Source organism: Nomascus leucogenys, chromosome 5 (genome assembly GCF_006542625.1).
Source record: "Nomascus leucogenys isolate Asia chromosome 5, Asia_NLE_v1, whole genome shotgun sequence".
Taxonomy (NCBI): Eukaryota; Metazoa; Chordata; class Mammalia; order Primates; family Hylobatidae; genus Nomascus; species Nomascus leucogenys.
Window position 1 is genome coordinate 49,484,939 of NC_044385.1, and position 15,011 is coordinate 49,499,949.

Consider the following 15,011-nt stretch of genomic DNA (forward strand, 5'->3'; position numbering starts at 1 on the left):
CAGGAGAATCACTTGAACCCGGGAGGCGGAAGTCGCAGTGAGCTGAGATTGTGCCACTGCACTCTAGCCTGGGCGACAGAGCAAGACTCCATCTCAAAAAACAAAAACAAAGACAAGTACGAAGAGCACAAACACTCGTAAAGTGAATGAGGCTCCAGTGGCCCCTCGAGCCAACAGACAACAGTTTAGATTTAGCTTGGAATTCAGAAACATTTTCAAATGAGAACTGAGCCCAGGCTTTGCCCAGCCCCGCCCTCCGTGGCCTAAGGGTACTCTGAAGAAAGGGAAGAAACCTGAGACCACCCTACACGGGCTACAGAACAGAAATGCCAATGAGTTTAGAAACTGTGGCATGACCTTTTGGTGACTTTTAGCTACCAAAGGTTAACATCATTCTAGCGGTGCCCCACCTTCCCACAAATGCTCATCCACAGCTGACTTTGTGTAAGTTTATATTTCCAAAGCTGACCTCAGATGTGTGACAAACTGCCAGCTGCCTACTGCCCAGAGCTGGGAGGACTGTGGCTGGGGTACATGTTGTGAGAGGCACACAGGGCAATCCCGCCCTGCCTGGCAGAAGGCCAGCTCTGGCCCAGTCCATGGAGGAAGCAGACGAGAGACGCTTCCTGGGGTGGGCTACCCCAGACACACCCCAGGCACACCCCAGGTGCCCGGCCCACATACAGGCAGGCATCCTACAGTCTGGCTCAAAAAATGCAGCCCTCAGGCTGTTGGGACTCAAGGGCCTGATCAGGGCAACAGAAGAGGGAGAGCAGGTAGGGAGCCCAGAGAGGAGATCCAAGAGAAGTAGGTAGAACTGGGGGAGTGGATTCCCCCACCCCACGACTGAGCCTGTCAGCTCTGGAAGGACTTAAGGGATCAGCTATCCAGGGGTTTCACTGTTTCACAGTGAAACTTACCAAACCGAGTTTCATGCAGAAACATCAGTAAATAAAAGAGTATACAGAACACCTGTTCTGGTTGAAGCAGGGCCTGTTGGATTTGCTGCGATCCGCAGGCCTCTGGCAGCTCTTCTGGTTAGTCCTAGGAGATCCACAGTTTGGTTTCTCAAGATAATGATGATAACAATAATAATAAAACCTGATATGTGCTAGTAATTTCCAGCCTGCACTTTTACATATAATATCATACACAGTTCCACACTAACCCTGTGGCAATACTGCTATCATCATCATATTCCCAATGAAGAGTCCAAGGCTTCAAGTTGTTAAACAACTTTTCCCAAATCACACAGCTAGTGCATGGGCACAGGGACGTGAATATAGACTTTCCGACTCCAAAGCCAGTGCTCTTCACTCTGTCACACCTGGGAGAAAATGCACCACATTGCAGCCAACACCAAACAGGAGGGCTTGATGGCAGGCAGTACCGCTTACTGGTTAGAGACCAGCTCTGGGGCCAGACTGCTGGGGTTCAAACCCTTCTGCCATTCACTTACCTGTGTCACCCCTTCCTCATCTAGAATATGGGACAATATGGGAGGCCAAGGCAGGCGGATTGTCTGAGCTCAGGGGTTCGAGACCAGCCTGGGCAACATGGTGAAACCCTGTCTCTACTAAAAATATAAAAATTACCTGGGCATGGTGGCACACATCTGTAATCCCAGCTACCTGGGAGGCTGAGGCAGGAGAATCACTTGAACCCAGGAGGTGGAGACCGCAGTGAGCCAAGATTGCACCACTGCACTCCAACCTGGGCAACAGAGTGAGGCTCTGTCTCAAAAAAAAAACAAAAAAAACCAAAAAACAAGAATAGTACCTGCTACAAAGGCTTGGAGTTAAGATTAAATGAATTAATCCATGTAAATTATTATCACACAATTCCTGGCACGTAAATAAGCACTTAATCACCATGCATGTCCACCCTGCCCTCCTAGCCAGCTTTATTCAGTGCCCGTCACATGCAAAGGTGCACCCTATTATATTATGGGAGTGGAGGAGAGTGGGTTACCAGACAGCTCCTGTCCTCAAGAAGTTTTCAGTCAAGGTAGGGATATGCGTATGCATATGCACAAAACTATAGCAGCAGCTCTCTGAGCAGTCAAGGCCCCAGGTGCTCTGCTAAGAATCTGTTCTAGAACAGGATGAAAATGCTGGCTTGGACATCTTACCCCAGAGGAAGGGGGACCTATTTGTTATAATAGTTTAGCCTTCCCTGATTAATACACTTCAGTATTATGATCTCTCAGTAGCAACTAGAATCTGATTTTCTAGCAAATTCCCAGGCTAAATTCTACAGCTCATGACAGTGTGAGGAGCACCAGTCAGATCATCGTGGCAGCTTCTAGGTCACCTTATCTCTTGGAGCTTCGGGCTGGTGCTGGACCTGCTCTCTTCTATCTGCACTCATTCTCTGGGTGAGCACGTCCCAGCTCCTGGCCTTACCAGCTATGGCTGACAATGCCCTGATTTCTATCTGTAATCTGGACCTCTCCCCTGAGCCCCAGACACACTCCACTGTTTAGTCTATGCCTCCACATTTAACAGGCATCACAAACTTAACACATCAAATCCCCACCCAACCTGCTCCTCCCATAGCCTTCCTCCATCTCAGTGAAATGGTACCACCAATCACAGCGCCACTTGGATCAAAAACTTTGGAGTGCTCCTTGGCTCCTCTCTTACTCATGGCTCCCCAGTGGTTATTGCATCAGTCTCCTAGCTGGTCTCCTGCTCTGCCTTGCTCCTTTACAGACCATTCACAACCCAGCAGCCAGAGTGATGCTTTTAAAAACAGAAGCTGTCTCTGCTGCTCCTCTGCTCCAATGGCCCCATTGCACTCGGGGTAGAAGCCAGTGTCCTTAGAGGTCAGGGCCCTCCATTTCTCTGCCTCTCCATTCTCTGTGTCCTTACTTCCTAGTGCCTTTCCCCTTGTCTACTCACTCTGGCAACACTGCCTTGCTTCTTCTTGAACAGCAGAAGAGGCTTCTGCTTGCTTTTCCCCTGCCTGGAATACTCTTCACCCTGACATCTGAAGGGCTTGTTCCTCCACCTTAGGAACCTGCTCAAATGTTATCTCACAAGGGAGGCCTTTGCTGACCACCCTACATGGAAAATGCAACATCCCTGGCAGACCCATCTTCTACTGCATTTTTCTCCAATACACTTATTACTGCCTAACACATTACTTGTTCATGGCTTTATCTCTGTCTTCCCCTATCAGAGTAGAATATAAGCTCCATCACAGCAAAGATTGTTTCTTTGGGTACTGAGGTCCCAACACATAAAACAGTGCACAAGGCCATGTGCAGTGGCTCACGCCTGTAATCCCAGCACTTTGGAAGGCCGAGGCGAGTGGATCAGTTGAGGTCTGGAGTTTGACACCAGCCTGGCTGACATGGTGAAACCCATCTGTACCAAAAAGACAAAAATTAGCTGGGCATGGTGGCATATGCCTGTAATCTCAGCTACTCAGGAGGCTGAGGCATAAGAATCGCTTGAACCAGGGAGGTGGAGGTTACAGTGAGCCAAGATCACACCACTGCACTCCAGCCTGGATGACAGAGCAAGACTCCGTCTCAGAACCGAACAAAAACAAACAAACAAACAAACAAACAAACAAACAAACAAAACAGTGCACATGATAGGTGCTTAGTAAATACTTACAGAACAACTGTAACAGCTATTCTCCAGAAAGCAGGGCAGCCTCTCTCCTGCTAAGCACGCTTCTCACTGCCTAAGCCTTTTCATTTCACCTGTTTGTAAGTCCTGAAATTCTACCAGTCCCAGCTGGAGAGGGCAAGGCTGGCTCATGATGGCTGACCTGGGGTAGGAGTTGGGGAGTCACTGTAAGTGGTAAGGGGACAGTGTGGCCACCTAGGACCGGAAGAGTAAAGCCTGGGCAGCGCTCCCTCTGACACACTAATGTGAGCTAGCCTCTGGGTGATGTGCCAAGTGGGAAGCTTTAGCCCAAGGGTAGCAGGCACCTGGGAAAGAGGAAATGCTGAGAAAAATGTATATAGGTAGCCAGCCAACAATTCAATGCAACCAACATTTATGGGGCCCTCATTTAGGTGCCAGGCATTGTACAAGGTGCTAGAGATCTAAAATCCCATTTGCCAGAGTCTTTTTCCAGAGACTTCATCATGCCAACACAATAACATAGCACAATGCCAGCTGTCCTCTCTCAGCTCACTCTGTTCAATGTTGATTTTAAACCTTTCTGTCCTCCACAAACCTTGACCACTCCCTCCAGTCTCACCAGGAAACTCTACTTCCTACTGCACAGCAAAAAAAAAACAGAGATCATCAGACCAGACCACCTCTACTTCCTGCCACCACACCTGCAAATCTCCCTGCATGGGGCCCCTGCTCTGCCCCTTCCCTGCCAGGTTGGCGGCAGAGGTGACCTCTGAATTAGGCCAATCTCCCCAACTGTCCTCCACCTCTCCTGGATTCCTGGTCTTTTTGCCACTCCTCATATGAACAGAGAACCTTCCCCGCTTACAGCCTTCGCCCTAAGGCTGGGTCTCCCTTTCCTCAAGCTGTTGTCTCTTCCGGAAACATCTTTTCCTCTCTCCCCACCTCTTGCTGAGCTAAACACATTCAAGCCCAGATGAAGCCTCACATATGCAGCCATGCCTCTGTGTGCCTCCTCCATCAAGTTAGGGTCCTCCCCACTTATGACATGCCCTTTAACCACCTGTACTTCTCCTTAACAGCATGTGCCGGGAATGTAAATAATTGTTTACGTAATTATCTGTTCAATAATAGTCTTCCCCAGCACGAAGAAAGCAGTGCTGGAATTGTGTCTTACATTTTTCAAGGTGCAGATGCAGAGCAAGCACTCAAATATCTAAGTCAATTAACAGTTGCCACTTGGGGTGCCATAATGTTCTAGATACCACAGGAGCTGTACGTAGGTTGTCCCACTTAATCCACACAGCAGCCCACGTTTGCAGACACTCATTGTATTATTCATCTTCATATTTTACAGATCAGGAACCCAAAGCTCAGGGGATGAAAAAATGTGTTCAAGGTACCACAGCTGGTAACTATGGGTAGGGATTCAGGCTTGTCTGCTGTCAAAGCCACCATGTCACATGCACGTCTTACTCTCCACAGCTCACTCACTGCCTTAGATAAAGGAGGTGCTCGATCATGAGGGATCGATGGAATGACCAAATATATCATTTCCTTTGGTTTTTAGTCACCATTGAGACCTACAAGCAAGAATTACAATTCCTCTTTTCCCAATGAGGAAAATGGAGTTTGAGGGGTTCAAAGGGCCACACAGCAGTAGGAGGCCATGCTGGGCTGAAACCCAGGTCCTCTGGTTCTTTGTCTAGGGCAATTTTCTCTACAACATAACTATAGTTAGGCACTGAGAGGACAGGACAGATGAGATTATGAAGGAAAGCTATGCAGAAACAAGTTAACACAGCAAGCCTAATACTGCTATCTCTAGAAAGTTCTGCTCGCAAGGATGGCCCCTGGCTGGTGTCTGGAACATGGATTTCAGTAAGGCTTCCACCACCTGAACTGCTAAGAGTGGCTCACTGTGCTTAAACCATCTAGGTAAACAATGTGTTTTGTTTTGTTTGTTTTGTTTTGAGACAGGGTCTCACTCTGTCCCCTAGAATGGAGTGCAGTGGTGCAATCTTGGCTCACTGCAACCTCCGCCTCCCGGGTTCAAGTGATTCTCCTGCCTCAGCCTCCCAAGTAGCTGGGACTACAGGTGCGTGCCACCAAGCCTGGCTAATTTTTTGTATTTTTAGTAAAGACGGGGTTTCACCGTGTTAGCCAGGATGGCCTCAATCTCCGGACCTTGTGATCAGCCCGCCTCAGTCTCCCAAAGTGCTGGGATTACAGGCATGAGCCACTGCGCCCGGCCAATGTGTTTTATGTGGAACACCTGTTTTTCTTCTGGAGTCTGGAATTTTGACACGTGCTAGATGAAGGTATCCACATGACCGGCCCTCAGTAAAAACCCTGGCACTGAGTCTCTAATGGGCTTCCCTGGTAGACAGTGCTTCACACCTGCTGTCACAATGCACTGCTGGAGAAACTCAGCACATCCTGTGTGATTCCCCCTCGGCAGTCCTTTGCAGAGTCTTTTCCAAGACTCTTGGAAGCTTGCACCTGGTCTCCCCTGGACTTTGCCCCATAAGCCTTTTCCCTTTGCTCATTTTGCTTTGTATCCTTTTGCTGAAATGAATCATAGCTGTGAGTATGACCATCTGCTGGACGCTGAATCCTGTAAGTTCTCCTAGCAAATCACTGAACCTGGGGATGGTCTTGGGGACCCCCAACACAGAAGCCTAACAAGAGATCAATTTTGAATTTGTTTTGAAAAGAGTGGCAGGGGTATGGATTAATGGTTTTGAACAGGAGGCATTCTAGGCAGGAGAAATGATGTAAGAAAAGGTAGGCATAGGCAAGTCAGGTGTAGAAAGGCCTATACCTTTCCTTAGGCCGGGTACGGTGGCTTATACCTGTAATCCTAGCACTTTGGGAGGCCAAGATGGGCAGATCACTTGAAGGCAGGAGTTGAGACCAGCCTGGCTAAAATGGTGAAACCCCATCTCTACTAAAAATACAAAAATTAGCCGGGCCTGCTGGTGGGTGCCTGTAATCTCAGCTACTCGGGGGGCTGAGGTGACAGACTCGCTTGAACCCAGGAGGTGGAGGTTGCAGTGACCTGAGATTGCACCACTGCACTCCAGCCTGAATGACAGAGCAAGGCCCTATTTCAAAAAACAAAACAAGGCCAGGCACGGTGGCTCATGCCTGTAATCCCAGCACTTTGGGAGGCCGGCGGGGTGGGGGGGTTGGGGGGGGGTGGATCGCCTGAGGTTGGGAGTTCGAGACCAGCCTGGCCAGCATGGTGAAATCCCATTTCTACTAAAAATGCAAAATGTAGCCAGGCATGGTGGTAGGCGCCTGTAATCCTAGCTACTCCAGAAGCTGAGGCAGGAGACTCACTTGAACCTGGGAGGCGGAGGTTGCAGTGAGCCGAGTTGGCACCACTGCACTCCAGCCTGGGTGACAGAGCAAGACTCCGTCTCAAAAACAAAACAAAACAAAACAACAACAAAAAAAGAAGGGCCTAGAGCTATTTAACAAGGCTTGAACAGAATTGATGAGAAAATCTAGCACTGCTGTTACGAGGTAGAAGAGATGAGGGCTAGGGAGGTCCACTTGCTACGAAGATCCAGTGTAAGTGAAGTGAAAGTGAACCGCTTAGTCATACACAGGCCCCATGGGAACTGTTAGTATCAAGGAGGTGGGGAAAGAACTTAGCCTCTGGCTGTCCACAGCTAATACATGGCAATAAATATCTCTAAGGGAGGTCTGTGGGAATGATACGGAGAATTTGAGGCAACATCTCAAAGTACTGATTTTTGAAATAAAACACCTTAACATAAGGAAATCAGTCTGCTCCCAAATAATCTACTTCCCATTCATTAAGGGTGACTAAAATGTTCTTCATCTTTTTAAAACATCTTTGCTCAAGTCCAATATTCCCCCTCCATTTCTCCTATCTACCCCTCTCACTCCCTAGTGGGTTATTCCTGGAATAACTCCACCCGAAGTTTTAATCACTTCTTTCATTCTGCATCTGCTGAGCATGTCAGCCCTTGCTTTATATTAAATTATTCTGCCTTTAACCCAGGGAGGCATGGTAAGTTTTCCTTGGTTGCATCATAGATATCAACCCAGCCTCTACCTCAGAAATCCCAAAATCATGAAGACAGAAGAGGGGCCTTCATGGCTGCTGTTTAGCTTAGCCCCACCCATCTCCCTCCATCCTCCAGGGTCAAGGGTCTCCCTAACAGAAGCCTTAGAACACGGCTGTTCTAAGCCATCCGCCTTAGTAGAGGAGAACAGAAAGGGCTCTGGGTGGTGGCTTTGCATCAGGTCAACCTTATCCTGCTGTGCCTTCACATTGGATCCAGCTAAAGTAACTGGTCTGCTCCTGGTGATCAAGCCAGAGCTTGAATTTTTGTTTCCCAAATCTGTTTTATTTTTTCCTGTGTTGGCTCTCTGCCAAGCACTATTCTTCCTCCAAAGCTGCTGCCTGCTCTGCCCACAAGTCCTGAAAACTAGACTCCTGCCCTTGAAACCTGGTCCATGGGGCCCCAGCCTCTGAGGCTGCCTGCCCCCTCTGCCTGCCAAGAACTCATCCCAGCTTATCCCACCATACCCTGTCCCAGCCTAGCTTCCCTACCCTGGCCCCTGAGGTCTACCTGGTCCAGAGATGGCAAAGTGGCAGCAATAGGCTAGTTTAAATGATGATCTACTCGCCCAGGTGCGGTGGCTCACACCTGTAATCCCAGCACTTTGGGAGGCCAAGGCAGGCAGATCACCTGAGGTCAGTAGTTTGAGACCAGCCTGCCCAACATGGTGAAACCCCGTCTCTACTAAAAATACAAAAAATTAGCCGGCCATGGTGGCGGATGCCTGTAAGCCCAGCTACTCGGGAGGCTGAGGCAGGAGAATTGCTTGAACCCGGGAGGCAGAGGTTGCAGTGAGCTGAGACTGTGCCACTGCACTACAGCCTGGGCAACAAGAGTGAAACTCCATCTCAAAAAAAAAAAAAAAAAAAGATGGTCTGCTCTGACACACAGCAATTCTTCCGCTGGTTTGCTGGTTTTTAATTTAAATTTGAATGCCTTTAGGCTAGGCATGCATTTTCCGGCTCCCCAGAAACCCCGCAATGCTCTGTGGCTATTAACCACATGGAAGGAGAAAACCAGTTTTACTGAATATCTGCCAGACTCCAGGCTCTGTGTATATATTGACTCATTTCATCTTTCCAGCAACCCCAAGTGGCACACATTACTACTTCTATTTACCAGTGGGAATACAGACAATATGGAAGTTGGGCAACTTGCTCAGATTATATAACTACAACCAGCAAATCATAAACCCAGATTTGAACCCAGGCCCACCAGATTCTGAAGTCCACACTGCTTCTACTACACCATCATTGAAAGTAGCAGGTCTTGACTAGGCTATGTATTAAAGAGGCCCCTCTGCAGCAGCATGAAAAGGAAAATTGAATACAGATGGACCTGGGGCAGGAAAATGAGTCAATGCTTAATTAAGGTTGTCCAGGAAAGAGTCCCTGTGGCCCTGAACTGGGAATAGACAGATCAGGACTGGCTGAGGGGGACAGGATAAAGGTGACTGAGGAACAGCAGCAATTTCTACAACAGAGAGAACACAGAGAAAGAGGCGGCCTGGGACAAATGTCTAAGGTGCTCCTGAAACATCATGATGAAGATTCCGAATATTGCAAATCATAGTGGCCAAGAAGAGAACTGGGTGAGGGATGGAAATTTGATCAGCCTTTCCTTAAAAGTGTTGGTTTCAGTCTTGGGAATGGCCAAGGGCTCAAGGAGAGAAGCACAGAGAATTGAAATCCAGCCTGAGGACCCAGCCTTGGCCCCATACCTGCACTTGCAGGACAGAGGAGGATAAGAAGCTGGAGGTCAAGGAAGGGAATGCTGGTGGGGACGGTGTAGCAACCTCCAAGGAGATAAGTAATAGCTGCAGCGTGGGCTGGTATGGGCTGGCAACTGAGGAGTACCAGGTCCTGGAAACCTACACAGGACAATCAGAGTGGTGCAGCAGGTGCATGGTGCCGAGTGAGGAGCGAGTGCAAGAGCTGGCCACTCTTTCCAGAAGCTTGTCAGTGAAAGAAAGAGAAGAGGGACTGGGGAAACATGGAGTCTTCTTATTAACAGAAAACTCAGCTTGTGGGGGAGGGAAGAAGTCTGTGGGAGGAAGGGAGGGAACCTGCCTCAGAGGGATGAGGAGAGAGCTGACTTGGGAGTGTAGGTGGAAAAGGTGCTCTTGCCTTGATCTGGAGGAGAGCACTTTCTCCTTGAGAGAAAAAAAAAAAGCCATGGAAAAAAATTCAGAAGTGTTCTGAATTGGTAAGGAGGGAAGTTGATGGTGCCTGTGGTGTCAAGAAATGAGACATGGGGCTCTGCTGAAAGTAAGCGAGATGGCAGCCTTTGCTCCATACAGATATCCTGGGAGGGCACTCACTGGGCTCTGTCACTTAATACTGGGTCTCTAAGACCTGCTCATCACATGGATACTGCACAGTGTACAGACCATTTGCATTTATACTGCTATTGCTACAGCACGATCCAAGCATGCACCACCACCTGCCTCTAGGTACAAATATGCAAAATGTGCTCACCACTGTCACTGTAAACAGACTGAGTTCCTCTGTCAGGACTAATGAGTACTTTCACTTTTATCTCCCGCCTGGTCCTCCATGCCACTTACTCACAAGATAGGACTTGCTGGAGGCCATATGGGTCAAGGCTGCTGTGTGATCCTTCAAATAAAGCTTTCCTCTGGGCAAGGCAACAAATTCACGCTGGCCCCCTCCTGGGTGGTGGCAGCAGCGGCAGCAGCAGCGGTGGCAGCAGCAGCAGCAGCAGCAGCAGCAGCAGGGGCCTGCCAGCTCTGAGGACTGCCTCTGCCCTGCAGCATGTTCACCTCTGCCCCAACACACACAGATACTCACTTGCTACACCTCTGCTGGAGCTAGAACTCCTATCCAGAATCCCAGAAAAAGCCACAACCTGGGCAGAAAAAAGCTCTTAAGAGACTGAGTCAGACACTGACCTCTGATCAGTGACAAAGGTGTCGGGCAGCTTTTGATGACTGTCTCGCTGGTTCTCTCATCCTTCTCCTGCCCAGAATCCTGGCTTCCTTTAATTAAGATACTATGGGAAAAGCACAGGAATTGGAGAAAGAAGACTTGGGATTGGGTCCTGCCCCATCCCTACATGCTGTGAGGTCTTTCAAATCACTTCTGAGCCTCAGCTTGCAACCAGGGAAAGTGGAAGCAATAGCATGTGCCTCCCTCTTCTCCTGAGGAGGTAGTGAGAAGTTAATCAGATGAGATGGGTTTCTCGTAAGCTGTACAGTGTTATTCTAATTTCTGGATTTAAGCAAGTCCTGCTGGGAGCTCAAGCCTACCCAGCACTTGTTCCTGGCAGCTCAGACCCCATGGGAGACGTACCCTGAATGAGTTCAATTCGATTCAGCAAACATCTGTTTAGGCCTACTCTATGCCAGGTTCCAAGACACATGAAAACAGACACGGGTCTTGCCCCGAGTTTGCCTGGCTAGGCAGAGCTAACAGAGTGGTGGTTAGGCCAGAGTCTCCAGCAGAACTTGCTCCATGTTGCTGGGGACAGACCATAGAGGCATTATCAGAATCTGGGTCCCCTTGCTGACCCCTCAGATGGAGGAAGAGGTGGGCAGATATGGCTCTCTGAGAAGCCAGGGTGACGGGCCTGGATCAGGGGAACCAGACACCTCAACGCTCTGAGCCTGGTCCAGCAGTGGAGCTCAGGGAGCTATTTACCCGCTCAGTGCTTCACCCTCACAATCTGAGAGATGTAGAGAATAAGCCTGCTGTAACTCATGAGGGCGTCATGGAGGACAAAAGGAGAACAAAACGACAAGAACAAAGAGAAAATGCTTTGCAACGGAACGAGCTTTACAAACAAATAATTATTTTTCCTTCAAGGTCCTCCCCAGTATAGCTGAGCTAATCAGAGAAGGTTTGTCTAAGTAATGAGGTGCCTTTCCCATTGCTAGGCTAACAAGACTGACTCTGAGGCATCTAGCTCCCCGACTGTGCAAATCATCCCCACTGAAACATCCCAGTCCCTATCGTTAGGACGCTCAGTGGACAGCAGCTCTTTTCCACATTCTTTCCATCGCCCTACTACCCAAGTCCAGCGGGTACTCAAGTGATGGTTCCTGACAGAAGGAAATACCACCATCCTACCCTGCCCGTCACAACAGGCCTCAGCCCAGAGGCCGTGGGAGAAGTCACCTTCTCCATCACTTCCCCTGTTTCAGATGCCGGCTCAGACAGTTTCTCCTGCCTCTGTCCAGGAGCCAGGGATCTGAGAGTTGATCCATTCCATAGAGTTACAACAAAAACAGTCACTGTAACAAAATCAAAAACCTTTACAGAAGCTAGGCGTTTTCCACTTCCATCTTACATCCATCGTTCCTGCAGCAATTTCTGTCTTTCTAGTTCAAATTAGAGTTAGGGATGGAAGTGTTTCCACCCAAACCATCAATTACATTAACACCCCTGTTTTCAGCTTTGTGAGTACATAAGGCAGAGCAGCTGCACTGGGATCTGAGAGGTCCTAGCCCAGCCTTTTGCTGCCTAAAATTATCTCGCACACACCCAGAACTGTTCTATTCCCAGAAATGGTTCAACTAATTTCTTTGCATCTTAGATCTTCCAGAGCCCTTTTAAAATGCAAGCATCTCTGGAGGAAATAATTATATTCCATTGGCCCCAGCCCAGTTCTCACACAGCACCTGCCCAATAAATATTTACAGAATTAAACTGGTTACCAGATGCCTATCCTCACAGGAGGTGGGTCAGAGCCCAGGGCTATGGAGGGTGGGGGCTGTATGGAGCAGCCCTGGCAGGGAGCCTCGCCTGGTTTCACCAACCTCAACGCTCGCCTGGGGCAGCTCTGCCTGCCACAGCGAGATAACTGAGCTCTCATGAAAGTAAATCTGAAATACCCAAAGATGGAAACTTAGCAGAAGGAGGCCGAATGAGCAGAGAAAGTCGGCCGGCCAGAGTGGCCCAGTGGGACCCGCAGCAAAAGCGTGGCCCCGAAAATTCTCAGAACCACCAAGACCCTGCAGAACAGGAACAAAGTGGAGACAATCTGGTACGGAGAACTTAGAATCTGCGAATTCTCTGGGTGCCTCTGGGCAACTCCTTCCACCTCTCGGAGCTTTGGTTTGCGTCAAGGCTCCTTAGAGCTCGCCTTCTGGGGGAGGGGGGTAGCTGCTTTCTAAAGGAAGACGCGCGAACGAACAGCTGGTGGAGGCTTCCATTCCTTGCAATCCTGAAGTTTCATTCTGGAGTTGCTTTGATTGGAAAGCCGTGCAAAGGTGGAGGGGGGGTGCCTTCGGGTGCGGAAGGGGGCCAGGGCCTGGTTTGCAGTGCGGGTGAGGGGGACGTGCCTGAAAGTCCTCCAGCCAAAGCACCCGGATGGAACCCGGCCCCTCCGGTCCACAGCCGCCCTCTGGACCAGCTCCCCAGCTCGGGACCCCCAGTCTCCGCCCTCACCACACCTCTCCCCGGCTAAGAAAACCCGCTCCGCACCGCTCCCGCTGTCCCGGGGCCGTCGGCGGTCACCTGCGAGCCCGGGCCCCTCTGCTTCCCCCGGCCCAGCCGCCGCCTCGCGCCCTCCCCGCCGCGTCGGGGACCGGCCGGACGCCAGTAGGTGCTTTCGGTTTCAAAGTAACTGGGACGAGATGCAAAGCGCTCGTCGGTGTCCCCACCCCGGTCCTTCCGCCGCGAGGGTGCCCAGGGCCCCCCCGCCGGACTCACGTGGGGCTCGGCGCGCGGGCTCCGCGGGGCCGGTCTGCAGGCGAGCGGCTGCTCCTGGCTGCGGCCGCCGGCGGCGGCGGCGGCGAAGCGGGGGCGAGGCCTGGGGCGGGGCCGGGGCGCGGGCGGGCGCAGGGGAAGAGCGGACGCGCAGGAAGGGGTCGGGCGGAGGCTGAGACAGTCATCCAGGAGGTTGGAAAGCTCACCTACCCGTTTCAGAACCGTTAGTGTCTGCAAGTCCAGTCATCTGATTTCCCTCACGTGCGTTTGAATTGTGGACGTCTTGCTCTTCCGTCAGGCACAACAAGGCTCAGCCAGTCCTCTCCTGTGTTGACGCATTTGCTCAAGGCCTTGAGATCTGGCTCAAATCAATCCTTCCCGGACTTTCCTTCCGGGTAGTACAAATTTGCCAGCCCTCCTCTTGCTGCTGGCCTAACACCAGCAATCTCTGAGAGTTGTAGAGCTCCCCGTCATGTCAAGGGTTGGCTTCCCAAACATCTCCTGTGGTCCTCAAAACAAGCTGGTGAAGTAGGCCTGGTCATCCGCATTTTGCAGATGAGCTGTCTGAGGACCAGAGCAGCAACGTGGAGTGACGTACCCAAGGTTAGACACTCAGCAAGCTCTGCAGCTGGAACTTGAATCCAGGTCTGTCTGTCTGTCTGTCTGTCTCTCTTTATGTATTATTTTATTTTATTTTATTTTTTGAGACGGAGTCTCTTTCTGACTCCAGGCTGGAGTGCGGTGACGCGATCCCGGCTCACTGCAACCTTGGCCTCCCAGGTTCAAGCGATTCTCCTGCCTCAGCCTCCCGAGTAGCTGGGATTACAAGCATGTGCCACCACGCCGGGCTAATTTTTGTATTTTTGGTAGAGACGGGGTTTCACCATGTTGGCCAGGCTGGTCTCATCTCTTGACCTTGTGATCCGCCCACCTCGCCCTCCCAACAGGCGTGAGCCACCGCGCTTGGCCTGCGCACTCAAATACAGGCTCTTTCGTACAATATATTCTCTCCAAGGGCAATACCTTCTATATAAATGAAATGGACCAAAATTCCAATTCTATCTAGATCCTTTACTTTCAGTTAGGCCACCGTGGGAAAAGTACTTAACTGCTCTGAGTTTCAGTTACCGTACTCATCAATAAAAGGGGAGAATAATATACACCTTGGGAGTCAAAAACTCAGATGTGCACAGGAGCTCTGCAGGAAACATACAGGAGGGAGGCAGAGGTTATGGTCATGGAGAAAGGAGGGAGGCGCTGGTGCACTGAAGAGCAGGAGGAGGATCTAGTGGAGCAGCCACCACCCAGTGCTAGCCTATTGTTACCTGATCTCTTATTTCTCAAAAGAGCCGGAAATCCAGATCCAAACCTTTTTTGGTTGGTGAGTTAGATGAACCGCTCCGTGGGGGAGATACACTGGTGGGTGTTGCTTTGGGACTCTAGATCTGTCTCATAATCTTCTCAGGAGAATTAAATGAGATGGCACTCCTGTACGCCTGACACAGAGTAGGTGCTTAGTGAACCCAAGTTCTCCTCCCTGTTCTGCCACACACTATACTTTCCCTCTCTTTTTGTGTGTGTGTGTATTTTTTGAGAGAGGTTCTCACTCTGTCACCCAGGCTGGAGTGCAGGGGCATGATCAC

The 15,011-nt window shown here is 50.2% G+C and overlaps 1 protein-coding gene across 3 annotated transcripts in view; it reads right to left on the reverse strand.

The window, feature by feature from the left end:
* TRAF5 (TNF receptor associated factor 5) overlaps window positions 1-13,712 on the reverse strand; it is a 52,050-nt gene extending 38,338 nt beyond the window's left edge. The window contains exon 1 of one of the 3 annotated variants that reach the window (XM_003273036.3): window positions 13,579-13,712. Coding sequence is in view for 1 of the 3 variants with exons in the window: in XM_003273034.4 (XP_003273082.2) it covers window positions 13,372-13,553 (182 nt within the window). In the remaining 2 variants the exon portion in view is untranslated. Of the gene's footprint in view, window positions 1-920; window positions 936-13,371 lie in introns of those variants that run through there. The other 2 variants (XM_003273034.4, XM_030813051.1) reach the window with 2 other exon arrangements.
* Between the last annotated feature and the right edge of the window lie 1,299 nt (window positions 13,713-15,011).